Genomic DNA, 16,155 nt, shown 5'->3' with positions numbered 1-16,155 from the left:
GCACATAAAGAGTCGTAGGATCAAATCTCAGCATTGCTAAGTACCTTGAATGTTAAATGCGTAGCAGTAAAGCAGAGGAGACCCTTCCTTAGCCTTGGGAAATTTCAGTATGCACAACATACACAATCAGGTTTTCTCGTCACCGCTTACATAATTTTTATGTGTATTTCGGTATTTTTGAGTTAATAACAGAAGCTTGAGACACAACCATAGCTTTAATGTTTATTTTAACTTAAGTGAGTGTTGTTGAAATTGTGCCCGCCTTTTATCTTGTATGGATTTGGCCCATTGAATGAAAATGGTAGGATTGGAAATCTACCCATATTGCCATAGCTATATTTTGCAAGTATGTTACAGTATTATTATTGCTCTCTAGTGTAGCTTGTCTCATGTTCATCTGTATTCTTTTGCCTTTCTTCTTATTGTACATGTGACATTTTAGTCGTTGTTCATCTGCAAATGAGAAACCTTTCTCAAGTTGAGTAAAAATTCAAGATTTGTGTTTCCAGTCATCCTATCAGTGAGAAACAGAAAAAAGTTATTTTGGAAGCTAGATTAAATAAAAAAAAATTCTCCAGAACATTTCATGGTAGTCTAAGCCAAAATAGAAAAAATAATAAAGTTTGCTTTAACTGTTGAAAAGTAAGAATTCAGATGAATTATTTGTTGAGTAAACTTTGGAATGGTAAAGTTATTATTAAGTATAAATTTGATAATACCGTTTTTTTAAAATTTTCTTTTTTAGGGTGCAGACTTATCCCATGTGTTTTGTACCAAAGATGCAGCAACAGTAATCAAATCATATAGTCCAGAGCTGATTGTTCATCCAGTTCTGTAAGTGACTTATGTTTTGTTTAAATGAACTAATCAGGCTTATGAGTTTGAACATTTATAATTGATATATAATTGATTAATTTGTGTTATTTTTTTTTTCTGAGTTACTGAGGGGGTGAGCTAGGGATCACAAAAACTCCAGTTTGTCCCTTCGTTACAGTTAGATATTTACTACAGAACAATCAGTTGTGAATGGTTTTTTCATGACTGTCAAAGTATAATTTCTAAAAAGCAAAGATCTTGCTTTCTGCTATTTCCTGACATGTGTCTGTGATTGTAACGCATTTAACTATAAACAGTTGCAAAATCCAGAACTAAGAAACACTGCAAGTCAGCATTTTGAAATTTGCATTTGAAAGGCAAGTGGAGCGTATTCTCTTGATTCTTCAGTCCTGGTAGTATTTAACAGTAGTGTCTTTTTCCCCTCTTGCTACTATGTATATAGACACCTCTGCAAAATGGCTGGGCAAGAGAGATGCTGATTCTTTTTTCTCTCCTGAGTATGTGGCTTTAGATACACACCTGTTCTTGGGAATAAATGGATGTTCGAAAATGATATGAAATTCAGGTTTTATTAACCAGAAGATGGAAAGTTTAATAAACAACTGCCTTCTTAATTGGGAAAATAAGTGTGTGGTTTTCTAAATTTGTGTTCTGAAATGTGTTACTGACTGATGAACTTTCACAGGATAAATTTGTTTCAATTAGGTGTTATGATGGTTTACAATGAGCACTGCAAATGAGAATTAAGATCTGTGCCTTAGGTATATGCCCCTGAGCTTAGTTTGCACCAGTGCATGTCAAAGTCTGTTGGTGTACATAGCAAAGCTGTGATTAAGGTAGAAAAAGCATAATTTAAAATCATGTTTGTCAGATACTGCTGTCAGGAAGGATTTATGACAGTAGAAATATTTTGGTGTCTCAGAAAAAGAATATGATCTTCCTCATGGGGAAGCCTGTGGTAGGAAGCCGTAAGTTTATTACATTCTAAAGGCGCATTGTGCTTAGAAAGAAGACAGTTAAACAAGGTTGTCTTTTATTGGTTGCTTTTCCCCCAGCCCTCACCCCCTCCAAAGATAGAAGAAACACATAACTTTATGCATTTTAGACAAGATAAAAATGATGCTTGAAAGCAAGGGAAAAACACACGGATAGGGGGGTTTTACCAGTATGACTGTGTTTGCCTCTGAAATCCTAAAGACACATCTTCAGTAGATGTTCTATCTGATACCATATGATAAATGCAATGGAGAATCCTAATAGCAGTATTAGCATTTAACATTTGTTGTCTTGATGTATGACACTCAGGATTCAGCATACGGTTGTCTTGTATGATAACGAGTCGACTTTGCCTTGGGAAAAGCACTTTTTTGTGTACACAGGGGTTCTTGATGTCTGGTAATGGAAAAGGTTAATAGGAGAAACAGAAGCAGCAGAGGGAAAAAGGGAGGTGCTGAAAGTGTAAACAGTAAACTTTCAGTTCTTGGAGGACCAGATTGTGCCTGCTAGGTACGAGTGGGGTGTTTTTAGACACAGATTCTCGGTGTCTTCTGTGGAATTCACATCTCAGTGAAAACTCTGATCTTTCTATTCACGAAGAGAACTTTTGATTTCAAACTTCAGATCTCTCTATAAATTCCTCCAGATGCACAAAGTAGAGTGAATTTAGAGATTTTCATATGCATGTGTCTTTAAGTCTGCAACTCAATATTTAATACTTTTATTAAAACTGATTAATTTCACCCAGACAGCTGGGCTAATTGCGTGATGCTGTGGATGTGTAAATACTGTTTACATGACATTCAAAATGAAAAAATGCAAATATATGAGTGTTTGGATTTTATTAGTTCAATTTTCCTCATATTTTTATCTCTTCTACTTCACTTGAGGGAAAGAGAAAATGGTTAGAAAGGAAAAAAAATCTTGACTGACTCTATTGAGCCCAGATTTTATTTAAATTTACACTAACAGCCTGTTTTTCTTGTAAGGTCCTTTTGTCTTCAGTGTCACACTTTTCGTATGATCTTTTATATGTTGTGGAGCCGTTCAAGTTCTGCAGGCACGGCCGGCTGCTCTTGATTCAGAGCCTGATCTCTTAAACAGTCTTTGTACTTTCTCCCGGGCTGCACTTCACGCATGGAAGAACCTCCGGGAAAAACCCACCGAGCAGCTATGTCATTGTTTTCTTTTGTGTCTCTCCTTAAAACTGTGCTTTGTTATGATTTCTCCATGACCCTTCAGAATAACTAGGTAGCTGTTGTACCACTCTCTTATTATGCTAATCATAATTATGACCCTGTGTACTCAACTCACTGAACAGTTTGGCATTTTGCCAGGGTTCAGCTGCCATTTTGTGCTGCCAGGAGCCTGACATTTTATCATCTCTGTGACTGAGCTACCACTACCTTTCTCTAGTGCCTTCACCTCAGAGGGGATCACCTCAAGGAAAGAACCTGCTCTTTTTTCGCCCTTTTCTAAATGCGAAGGCTTTTCTGTCTTGTTGGAGCTGCTGTGGTGGATCTTAGCCATTATGACTAGTGAAGGTATGTGAGACTGGAAGTTGGACTAGAGTGTTTCAGGTCCTTGGCAAATGTGTGTCACTTCAAGGATGTTCAAGGAACGGCATGTGAGAATGACTGCGTATTATTGCAGAGGCGGGTTGTGAAAACGAACATCCATCTTGCAGCATTGACAGGGGAATTCCTTGTGTCCCCAGTTGTAGACCATCCTGAGATTCCTTTTGGTGTAACATCCTGTGCTGGGGACACCCATAACGCAGCTTTCTCTGAGGTTTTTGTCCTTCAGTTCATTCTTTGTGAGTAAACGAGAGAGAGCTGGGACTACACGTGGCAGCTTGGGATCTGGAAAGATGAAGTTTCAGCACCTGGCTCTATGTGTCCTCACCATCTGAGAGGAATAATGATAGCTGGGTGTCTAGGGGCCACAAATATTATCAGTATTATCAGTAGTAACTTTTCCTTTTTATTCAGCAGTTCTTTCACATGCATTATTGGCCCCTTCCACAATGACCTGATAATATTCAAAAACTGACCGGCTAACCACTTCAATATTTTTGCTGTCTGACTTTCTGCTTTCATGTGGAGAAGTGAAAAGTGTGTATTGTAGAAGTTGGGGCCTTTTGAATAGTGGAATAAATGGAGTCTTAGTGACAGCTGCCTTCCTTGGTCTTGTCACTGCTACTCCTGGTTTGTGCTACATTTTTCTGTTTTCCCAGCTATCATGTTCCTACTGTAAGTGCTACACAATTAGAGAAAAGGTAAAACTTAGGGTTGGCATTTTCTTAAAATTTTTTGAAGGTGTTTTCTGTGTGGATTTTTGCTGTAGATCAGTGTGTACTTCCTTCAGGCATTAGTGTTGAGAACTTTGTAGAGAAGAGTTTTCAGCAGCTTTTTTTATTTCCCCAGTTAATTCCCTGGCTCAGGTCAGGTTGAATAGACTTCTTGGATACTTGGGGGTGGCTTATCCTATCTTGATAGGCAAGTGATCACAGAGCTAAATGAGCTGTATGAACCCAACTGGTTATATTTTAAAAGAAGATTGAATAAACCTATCGTGCTAGATTCCTCTCTTGCAAGGAATTTTTTGTAGTTAATTGTCCAGAGATTTTCTTCTCTGTGGGCCAGGAGAGATCCAGGTTCTACTGAGTAGGCCTCCTGTAACCTGGTTGTCAGACAGTTTGTAAAATCAACAGTCTATACTCCTTGATCTCAGGCAGTTTATCAGAGAAGTAGAATGAGATGTTGGGGCCCAAAGAAGTCAGGTAATTTTTCCATTATTCACCAAAAAATTCACCCTTGAACTAGGTATGGATTTAGAACTAATACCTTTCTCACAGCTGATTGTATACATGGGCCTGTGTGGACTAGGAAAGATTGCCAGAATTACTGGAAGTCGTGTAGTTAATTGCAGAGTTTGAGTTTTGGGTTGGATTTCGAAAGATTATTCTTTTGAGTTAAAAATAATTGAGAAGAAAATTCTCATGAGGGTGGACTGTGTTTTGAGGCCAGTCACCACTAATGAAGAAACTTAATGAAGATGGGGTTTCTAGAACATATTTTACTTAATTTTATTGAATTTTGTCCACGTTTTGACAATTTGATAAAGTCATGAATCATGAATAGTGAGCTCCTGATAAGTTATTTGAGTACTTTTAAGCAATGCCAAATCTCTTAAAGAAAGCCCAGGAACAATTTTTTTAGCCCTTTATAATTCATTATGTGGAGAGGAAGCTCACACCTTTCAGTTGTGTTAGCTAAGGATAGCTATTAAACAGAATACTTCTGTGTAGTGGTGGGACTTACCCTCTTTTGGATCAGCTGCTGGAAAAAGTAAGGGAGTTCATGTCACCAAGGAAAGTCAAGGAGAAAGCAGAGATTGCCCCAATTATCAGAAAGATGTCTCCCTAGTGACTTGGCTGCTGGATCCCCATTATACGTGTGGAGAAGATAAAGAAAGGCATAAACTTTGTGATCTTTCTCCCAAGCCCTATTTAAACAGCAGCTCAGTTAGGAATTACATAAAAAAAATCTTGTATTTTTTTCTGAAGTTCTCAGGGAGAGATAAAGGTCAGTTTGTGTGTGCTGAGTCAGAGAATTTATATATTTAAACTGTGTCCAGTCCTGTTGTGCAGTGCTGTGGCCAAAACTTGCTTATGGACCTGTTTCTTGTGTGCAGCTTTCTTGGCAAAAAGCTGCTGTTTCTTTACTGAGTTGCAGAGTGAATAAAAGCTGGGAGGTGTATTCACCTCATCCTATAGTCCCTTTCCTCCCTGATGTTGCAGAGGTCCCATGTGATACTAACAGAGGTTTTGTCACCTCCTCAAAATGTGAGAAGTAGCCAAAGTTTTTTTAGCATCACTGCAGGGAGTGCTGCTGTTCTTGCTGCTTCCTGATGTGTCAGAAATAGATGTATTCCAATTAGATCCTGGCCAAATTCATCCTTCTGAATGCTTGCCATTCTGCTGTGATTTGAAACCAGGATTAAATTTCTTTGTTTTTCAAAGTCTTGAGCATTCAACCTTTCTTGAGTTTTAATGAAGGTAAGCGTGCCTGGGGTTTGATTTTGCATGATTTTTTTAATTATTGTTTGAAGGTTTTAGGGTCTTTTTTTTTTTTTCCAGATAACAATAAGTAAAGCAGGTATTTAGACTGAAACTTGTTCTGTCTTCTCATGTGTCCACAGTCGATTGGAAGTACTGTAGCCTTCTGGGTATTAATTCAACTACCATCTGTGCCTTAAGAGTTGAATGAGAGGGCTACCAATGTGATAAAAGCTTCTCACTTTATTTACTGGTTTTAACATTAAAAAAAAAAAAAAAGGCATTAGTTTATCTAGGGGCATTTTAAATGTGTTTCTTTCTGACGGAAATTACAGTGTCATCTTCATTCTGTCACTTTTAAAGTCACAGGTCTGGTTGATTGCAGTCCATTTGAAGAATATTTGACAGATTCTGCTTACCAAGTCAGTTCACAGGAATTATTAATGGGTCAAGGCCACTTCCATGAACTCTGAAAATAGGGGGTCAAGACTTTTTTTTATTATTGTTATGCTTTTGGGGAGGATTGTCATAATACCCATTGGTAATGTGGTTGAAATCAAAACAGACTACAACTGTTTTGAGTGTTTAGATATATCTAAATGCAGGTCATAAAATGGTTGTGTTATGGAGCTGTGGTATCTTTACAAGGCTAGATAAGGTTGACCTTCAGTGCTGTTGTCATGTCTGTATGAGAAATCTCAGGAAATAGAGTCAGGAATAGCTGCTTCTCCTTTATAGGTCTCTCACAGGATGCAAGAGGTTCTGTTCTGCATGAGGGGTGATCCTATGGGTATACTGCTTTTGGGTTTCTTATTGAAGAGGCTCTTGTTAGCTCTGATGCCTGTAGTGTGTGACCACCTAATTCCTAGTGAAACAGAACATCTAAGTGAGAGTCTGGTTTCCGAAGAGGAGCTGTGGACATTTTCAGTTTTGTTGTCATCATTATGGAAAAATGCCAGAACAATGATATAGCAAATACGGCATTTTTGCTAAATGTGTACCTCGGTAGGCCATTGAAGGAAGAATGTGTAATGGAGTAAGTAAAGACTCTGGTATCTGCATATTAAAAGGAGTCTCTTCCTATGACCTCATGATACCAATGCTTCTCCTGAATAATGCATTGCTATTCCTGCTGCTGTGTTTTTAATATTTAGAAGAAGCCTACCAGGTTTGCTTCAGGTGTCTAAATTAATTTACTCAGTAGCTGGAAAGGAAGACTTGATTTGAATAGAATTCAATACTTCTTATTAAGGTCTTTGTTTTTCTTTCATTTTCTTCCTTGTCATTTAATCAAATTGTAACTGCAAAATATGCATTATCTATCCAGTGTTTACAGATTGTACACTATTCAAAGATACTTTAACAACCTGCTAGGTGAAAATAACCATTTTGTCTTCTAAACTTTGAGGGGAGGGGCATTTTAATATGCTAACTTTGATTTATTAAATGTATCTCTTTTTGGTCTCTAGTTGCATCTAGCCAGCTTCATGCCACTGTGTTGTCACTGAGATTTACTCCACCTGATTGAGGTGCCTGGTGAGAGACACGATTTGATAATAGGCTTAAAGAGCTTCTCTAGAATAAGTTTATTATTTCCAATTCTGTTCATGGGACTGAAAGATGTTACCTGAAGCCCTTGGGCTTCTGGAGATTTGGCATTTATTTACAAGAACGATTATTTAAACACTGACAAATAGAGCTAGTTTTGGGATAGAGAGTTAGTTTAATTTTATGCTCAACAATTTTTTGCATTGTTTGGGTTTGAAATAACTCATTTGACCTAAACTCTCCAGGATAATCTCACTCCCTATCTTATTTACCCAGTTTCCAATAAAGACCTCACCCAAGATTTACCACAATAGTTAACAATTAGCTTTCTGAGATGACTACATTGAGTTCCAGAGCTACACATGTCCTGTCTTTTGCTCTTTTGGTGTGTTGTATAATATGATGGGTTATACAATGTCAGCAGGTCTAACATTTGATTGACATTAATTATAATTACCTGCAGTGTTTGGACAAACAAAACTGAAACTCTTTCATCCTCAGATCAGAGACTTTTTCCCATCTTTGAAGATAAGTCTCTAAGTTGGCTTTTGAGACTGGCCACTTAAAGTGGCTTTGTCTGAGTTTGCATAAACGGAGTTCTGCAATGGTGCATTTTAATGCATTTGGGGTTGCCTCAGTCACACCAAGTGTGCACAGATAATGAGCAGAATTTGAATAATATACTCTCCAGTGAGGAGCCATATAGTTGATGGGGTGATGGCAGTCTTGCTTTTGTCCTATGTTCTTCTCTAGCAGGAGGTCCCACTTGATTGGCATTTTGTGGCATCCAAACCACATCTCTGATTACTAAGGTGTTTCCAGCTCTACTTAAAACACATGTGAAGAGCTGCAGTCCCACTGACTCCTATTTGTGCTGTCATTCATGCTTATCTACTATTTCCGTAGCTCCTGGTGACACCCTTGCTGACTTTGCTTCACATTTTCTTGTTTCCATGTAAAATTTGACAAGGCTGCACCTTATCACTTGTTCCTTTCCCTCCTCTAGAAAGCAATGCCAGTAACTGTCATTCATCATGAATGAGGGAAGCTGCTGTGTTTAGAGCTTACTGTAATAATTTGAAGCTATTGCTTGGTGGCTTTTGGTCATTTGGTAAAAGCCAACCTTTGAATAAAAAGCAATGTAGAACAAAATTTTTGGTTTTTTGGAGGGATGGGGATGGGAGTGGTATTTGAGGCCTTAGCCAAGTGTCCTCCCACTCTAGGCAGTGACCAGCCTAGAGCAGACATTCAGGCAGATGGTACCTGGTAAATAACTATTACAAACTATTCTAGAAGGTGTTTAGAACCTGTGAGTGATATTAGGGCAGTAGCCACCATCTTTTTTTTTCCGGTTGGGGTTTTTTTTTTGTGGTGGTGGTGGTGGTGGTGTCATTTTTGGAAAAGGTACTGCATCAAGCTTTCTCCAAGATGAAGATCTACAGAACTGTGTTTTATGGCAATTTTTATTGTGTGATAGTGAAATACAGAAGAGTCCTGAAGAGCAAAAAGTTTAACCTGAAGTTTTTCTTTCCGTACTAGCTCATCACCTCAGGGCTGCTCTCAATGACTTCTCCCCGTCTGTACTGATATCTAGGATTGCCCTGACCCAGGTGCAGCACACTGCACATAATGAACTTCATGAGGTTGATGTGGCAAAAGTTATCTAAAGCTACTAATAATTTGCTGAGAAAATTTATCCTCACAATTTTAGAGACTCAGTGCTGTTTAATTTGTAGAATCTTTGTCTATTTTGCCATGGAAAGTACTTTTCTTGATACATTCTGGAAGCAGAGAAAAGAGCAAAAAGAAAAGCACAGGAGATGCTGAACACCATGCCTTGGTTCTGTCCACACAGCAACTTCAGGGACAGCAAATGATAAAGCTGTTGTGTCTGTCTTCCCAAGAGATCACAGAGTTCTCAGCCTCCTTGAGCAAAACTTTGTCTCTCTCTCCCCTCACCTCTCATTAACAGGGAAAGCTGATCAGACCCTATCTGTGGGGTCCTTTTTCATCATGTGCCCCCTGTGACACCCTCTGTACGTTGCTTGTTTGTTTAGGTCTGGCTAATGGACAATGCATGAAGTTGATTCAATGATTGTTGACGTTAGCTTTAGACTTCTTACCTACTCAGCTTCACAGATGTGACACGAGTTACAGAAGCTCCTTCAGTTTTCCTTATTAATTATTCTGTTATCTTGCATTTGTTAGTTGTGTTTATCCTGTGATAGTTCTTTTCTGTATGCAGTCAGAGCTTTATTGGTTGCTTTGCAGACAAGCTAAGATTTTGAGGAAGCTTTTGGGGCTTTGGAAGGGTGTTGGCTGTTTGCTTGATTTAGCAACAGTGAGCTGTCATAATCTGGATTTTCATCAGAATGGCGTCTGATAGCATGTCACATAACACATAGGGATTAGCTGAAAGTTAAGTACATGTTTGAAGATCTGTTTGTTCCCTGCTATGGTTTGTCACTAGAAATCTTTAATTGCACACATCTTCACAATGGTACGATAGTTCAGTCTCTTGTTTGGATTCAGTTTCCCAAATTATTCCTGTTGTATATGTCCATGATGCAGAATTTGTATTTTAAATTATGGGAATTTCCCAAACTTTTGCCCGCTCACTTTCCAAAAAAAAAAAAAAAAACTTTCTTCATTTTGGAAAATATCAGACTTTTAGTTAATTGAAGTCTCTCTCAGTGGTTTTTACCTTCTTTACAGAAACTCAAATGCTGTTGCCTCCTGGCCTTTAAAGAGATTTTCTGAGTCCTCTTTATGATAATATTAGCTTTTTCCTTTAGAGTGAGGGTATTGCATTTCTCTTTTGGAAAAAAATCAAGTTGCATATCATGTGGCTCTGCACTTCTAAAGGCAATACTGATTCTTGCTTACTTGATCCAATTCTGTCAAACCCTGAAGATTGCATCTCTTTTGAACAAGGAGTAGTCTTCTTCATACCTCATACCTTTCTAGCTAGGTGTTGGGTTTTTTTAAACACAGTGCTAATTTCAAATGTTTTTTCAAAGTCTTGGGCAGTGGAGGTGCTAATTAAATGATGAGGTTTGAGATCAGGTTAATAATCAAGCAGAGAAATTGGCATGAAGTGACAAAGGACATTAACAGTGTTCTTTGTGTTAGTGTAGTATACAGGGAACAGCTGAGGACCTGATGGTGTTTTGTGCTGGTGCCTCCAGAGTCTTTAGAGGTTTTTGTCTGGTTTTGATACAAAGGCAAACAGGAAAAAGCAAGGTTTTTTTTCTGTAGTAATAAACTAAACACTGCCAAGGAGAATTTATCCCTCACTACCTCAAAGCATGATTATCTGCACAGGCAAATTATCCAAATAATCCTTTGCAAGAATTTTGGACTATGCCATCTAGCCTTTCCCAACCACTTTTTCCCCTGATGAGGGATTACTGTGGTCCAGGAACTGTGTCCAACAGGTAGGTTGAGCTTTGCCTGCTCTGAAACCTGAGGGTGTACAGGCCAGCTGTTCTCAGTGTCTAAGAGCTCTTCTGGGCATATTAAGTCGTGTATAGACTGTAGCTGTTAAGAGCTGGAAGACTTTCTGTATTTATGCTGAATCCTGTGGTCAGGGACATTCAAGGTGATGCCCCTTCCCGAAGAAAGTTACCTGTTGATCATTTGTACCCTGTCAGCTTTAAAATGCTAATATTTGATGTCTGTAAGATAACACAACAACCCTTCCCCTTTCAGAATAGATACAGGGTGTTCATAAGGCATAAGTAGCTGCATAGCCACAGCTGTTGTGGACATCCAGTGTCTTGAAGTGAAGTTGGTATGATGCTTCTGCGAGGCAGTATTTGTTCTGCTTTCTTTATGAAGAGTCAAAATCCATCAGTTACTTTACAGCATATTTTTATAGCTGATTTTGCAGTGTAGTAGTCATTATCACCATTTTTAATCTCTTGACCCTTCACGTCTTGGGTTGCTTCTTGATGTGAAGTTGCGAAGGAGTTGAATGTAATGTTTGCAAAATGCTTTGAAGATGAAAAGCTCCACAGTAGGTTTTTATTATTACCAGAGGCAAAGTGAGCAGGAGTGGCTTAATGTTGGACTGTTCATTTCCCGAGAGCTGGCTTTGTTTTGAAAAGTGCACATTGTCAATTGGGTTGTAGACAAAATTATTTTATTTCAATCCTGAATATAAATAAAGTGGCAAACTTTCTACCTTTAAATTATTTGCACAAGATATTGGTAGAAGAGCAGAACATTTATGAAACTACCTATAGCTCTGTTCTTAGCTTATGTTTACTGAAGTATTTTTTTAAATGTATTTGGCATCTACTGTCCAAAGGTATTTTGAATCCAATCCATTCGCACGTCCTCATATATGTGTATATATATATGGAATTTCATAACTATGTGATACATAGATACATTTATTTGAGAAATATATATATTTGAGATATATGTTGCTCTTCAAAGATAAAGTAAGTTCAGCGTGTGAATAAAAAAAAGTGACCTGCATTCAGAAATGGGGATGTTTTATTAGAGTTTGGTTTACAGGCAATTTTCCATATGTTCAACCTATCACATATTGAAGAGCTGTTTTGTTGTTGTTTTTTAATAGTGCTTTAAATATTTCTTGAAGAATTTTTATGTCCAGCCTGTACCTTCATCATAAACTTAGAGATGATTGTACGGAGTCAAATAAAAAATAAAAAGTGAGCTCTTTGGCAGTTCTCAAGCTGCTACTGTTTCCTTTTGAGTTAGAGAAGGGAGTGAGCTGCATCGTTCAAATGGAAATTGAGCTGCTAAGCCAGGGGACTGCTTCAGGGACACCGCTGTCCTCACGTGGTTCGTTGTCTCCCTTGACCTTGCAGCGGGTCATTGCTTCTACGCAGCAGCCTTGTTTTGACAGAGCTGTTTTGTGGTGTCAGCACAGGGCGCCTTTGGGGAGCCCTGGCTGGCACAGCCGGGATTTCTGGAGCAGCTTTGTCTGTGGAGGGGCTGCTGGGCTGCGGCCAGGCGGGAGGCACTGCATCCCTGTGGCCTTGAGCGCTCTGCCTCGCTCCCTGCAGCTGCCAAGGCTTTGGGCTCCTGCCTGGCACTTGCAGAAATCATTGTGGAATGTGCTGATTCTGCCAGATGCAAGCTAAACACTTGTTCCCAAGTGGTGTGTCCCATCGGTACAGCTGTTGGTTATGAAAAACATGCAGTGGCTTTCATCCGTAATAATACAGCTTTGTTGAAGTATTGCAAGCTTAAAATATTCTGAGCAATACTGTGAAGCAGTACCTCCTTGCTCAGCCTACAGGGAGCTTTATTCCCCGTGCTTCAGTTAAAATGCTCGTTTATTGTTGTCACTAGTGTCAGAGGTGGGGAGGGAGGGAGGCTAAATTTTCCCTCCATACTGTCAGTAAGGATTAACTACAACTGGTGGGCAGTGCTTTCAAAATGTTCTGGCCTATTTACACAACAAAACTGATCAGAACAGAATAAACAGTTCTGGTCAGTGGCTGAATGCTGTATTGTGGCAGCTATATTTGGCAGCAGATTTTCTCATCATTTTTTAAATGTAGACAAAAACCTGAATGCTGCAGAAATCTTAAGCAGTACAAGCAGATAATACCCGTACTGAATAGCTTGTTTCTCCAGTTGCCTTTTGGGGAAACAGGACAATTTGGCTGTAATTCAGTTGGAACAAATGCTTATGAAGCAACTGACAAAAAAGCATATGAGTAGATTTATCATTTTGCCATGTAGGGAAATAAATAATTCCAGCAAGCCGCAGTATATACCTGTGAGATGGTGGATCTCTCTCCAAGGTATAATCTCTGCAAAGAAGCATTAGGTAGGAATTGTGACAGACCAAAAATTGTTGGTTTCCTGCTTGGGTTTAATTTTTTTACTTTGTAAACAACTGTAGTGGGCACTTGCAATTACCTCCTCATTTTTATGTGATATTCCCTAAGGAATGAATTGAGAGAAATGTTTGGCAACCATTCCGTATTTCCTGGGTCATAAATTTTTGGTAGTTTGGAGGATAAAATTGCCTGACATTCAGGATAGGAAATACCTCTTTCTGTCTTGCATCTTGAACTCAATTTCTGAGACTACTAAAATGAAGCCTTTTTAAACTTGTCTTTTTGTCACATTTCCATTTTAGTGATAGTCCCAATGCTGTCCATGAGGTGGAAAAGTGGTTACCACGACTGCACTCAGTTGTCATAGGACCTGGCTTAGGTAGAGATGAAGTTCTACTTGAGAACGCTAAGGTAATGTGCATACTGATACTTTATCCTGTGTCTTTATGTTGCATTTTATTAAATACTCTCCTGTATTTTACATCATTACACAAATGTTATTGATAGGGTTGATAAATAACAAATTTAATAAAATACTGTTGACTGAAAATTGCAGTTATTTTCATGATCTTCATTATTATGCCTAATCTTCACTTGGAATTTTAGGCGTCGGTATAGTTGCTTTTGTTTTGCTTGTGGAAGTCACTAATGAAGAAATAGATGTTGGCATATGTAGATAAAGGGCTCTGTGTTTTCTTAGGTGCAAAGCACCTGTACTGTAAGTGCATAGATACGGATTTCCTTATTTTTGGAACCATATTTGACATCTTTTATCAAATGTATCAAAGAACAGGGACCGTGTCCCCTTGCAATAAGAAAGAATACCCTTAATTATAAAATGTTGCAGATTTCTACTGTGGATAAAGAGGTAATCCTATTTTCTGTCAAGCCTTAGTGGAGAGATGAAAACAGGAGCTTAGATAGTTTTGTACTTTAAATAATACATACTTAGACTGTCTTCTAGAGGATGTTTTGTATTACCGTCAACACATCTTTGTATGTTTGAAGTGTATCTTTCAGTCTACTGTCAATCTATTTTTGTACAGTTTTTTTTTTTCTTCCTGAGGAGTATTACTGAACTTATCAGTGGTGCTAACAAGTGAAATTACAGAAATTTTGACAGTTACACACTGAAATTGCAAAACAGGGGAGGCAAGAGACTGGAGACCACACTATCCAAGTGATTTAGAATATCTTGAAAACTAGGGAGGCTGGTTTTGTTAGGATTTTGTTAGAGAAAGTTGCTACTGGAGGTTTTCACTTCTTTAATTCTCCTGCTTCCTTTTCAGAAGAAAAATGTGTATATTATGATATAGAGGTGCAAAACTAATAAAGATTAGAAAGTAACAAATAAATTATTACACCTGATGGAGAAATCAAATTTTATTCTAAATGGACTATTTAAACATATTTTATTATTTTTTAAAACAATTTTTCAGAATTCCTTCTGCAGAAAAAAATTTTGGTCAATGATTTTTCTATTTTCTTGGTTTGAAAAGAAATTAACTTTGTCTTCTGTTCCTAAAAGAAGAATACATTAAACGAAAGAAAATAAGATTCATTTGTAATATCCAAGATATGTAAGATAAGCTTCTTTTATATCAGAATTCCATCTGGGATTTATGTGCTTATTGGTACTAAAGAAATATCTGGGAGATTTCTTGATTGTGTTTTTTTCATCATTGCTAAAAATAATTTTGCTTTCTTAGTGAATTACAAGCATACTTTTTACTTCAGCCTGGCTGTCCTGTGTAAGCTAGCTTAGAGTTAAAGAAACAAACCCAGCTGATAAAGACAAGGCATTTGGAAGTCACTTCATGCTAAAATCTGAGGATACATTCATATGAGCCGAGGGTCTGGCCTTATTAATTTCAATTCACGTTAAAGCTCAAGTTCTTTGTCTTCACTCTAGTTATGTAAGTGTTCATTAGTTACCCAGCGTTGTGGGTTCTAACATGTCGCTGGGGCCAAGTGACCCCTGTTTGCCTGCTTGAGGAAGACCTATGCTTCTCTGTGCTGAGGGAAGGCTGAGTCTCCTCTCCCTCTTGCTTCAATAGCGAGTTTTAAGCTTCAGTAAAAAAGCAAGAGATGATATCCTTGCTATTTAACACTCTTATAGGAGATTGGCCTGGTGTATAATTTTCTGGTTTCCCTTTAAGTTGACCGTGGCATGTGTCTTAGGAACACAGGGCTGGGAAGTAGGCGAGTGTCTGCTTTCTGATCAGGGTTTTGTATCAGAGTGGTTGTTTCAGTGGGAGAGAGCTTCCCCTCTTCCTCCTTCTGTCCCATTAAAGTGCTGAGGCATAGTGGTCTGTCACCATTGATGCTGTTTTTTGTCAGTTCTTGTCAGTATTGTGCCAACACATTGCCAGTGAATGTGCTTCTCTAAACAGTCGTGTTTGGGCTCCTTCTTTCTCGTAAACATTGAGAAATTAAGAAATTAACTAGTGCAGTAACCTGCAATTTCTGGTACTTGTTGACCGGATGGTTTATCATCTCCAGATCAAAGAATGCTTTGCTTCTTCAGCATCTTTAGTATGTCACCTGCCTCCCTCATTCTTAATGCCTGCAGCAGTGTGTGCACTGTGGCACTTGAGCTCCTTTCAACAGTCTGATTAAAAAATCCCCCACCCTGTGATCAGTTTCCTTTGACACTTTTTTTTCCCTTGGGCGCATGGTGATATTCTTTGAATACATACTTAATGACTTCCTGTGATTTTCTGGGTTTGGATGCAATTCCATTTACAAGTCCTATTATGAGAAACCACTCTGCAAGTTATATCCCTCTTTCATATGCTACTTGTGTGGGTATGTGCCAGTAACCCTGCTGTTACTCAGTTGCTTGGGTGGGGGCTGATGCTCTGTCGAAGCTTCCTGGCCTTGGGTTTG

General features: G+C 38.4%; 1 protein-coding gene across 6 annotated transcripts in view; it reads left to right on the top strand.

Annotated features, from left to right (window-relative positions):
• NAXD (NAD(P)HX dehydratase) overlaps positions 1-16,155 on the top strand; it is a 49,721-nt gene that overhangs the window by 9,354 nt on the left and 24,212 nt on the right. For all 6 annotated transcript variants that reach the window (XR_003571742.1, XM_027888677.1, XM_027888674.1 and 3 more), the window contains 2 exons: positions 746-834; positions 13,569-13,677. Coding sequence is in view for 5 of the 6 variants with exons in the window: in XM_027888677.1 (XP_027744478.1) it covers positions 746-834; positions 13,569-13,677 (198 nt within the window). In the remaining variant the exon portion in view is untranslated. The remainder of the gene's footprint in view (positions 1-745; positions 835-13,568; positions 13,678-16,155) is intronic.

The sequence above is a fragment of the Empidonax traillii genome, unplaced genomic scaffold, assembly GCF_003031625.1.
Source record: "Empidonax traillii isolate 1590-97213 ecotype Southwest subspecies unplaced genomic scaffold, ASM303162v1 scaffold244:size1524873, whole genome shotgun sequence".
NCBI classification, from domain to species: Eukaryota; Metazoa; Chordata; class Aves; order Passeriformes; family Tyrannidae; genus Empidonax; species Empidonax traillii.
This window is presented reverse-complemented; position numbering and strand designations above follow the sequence as displayed.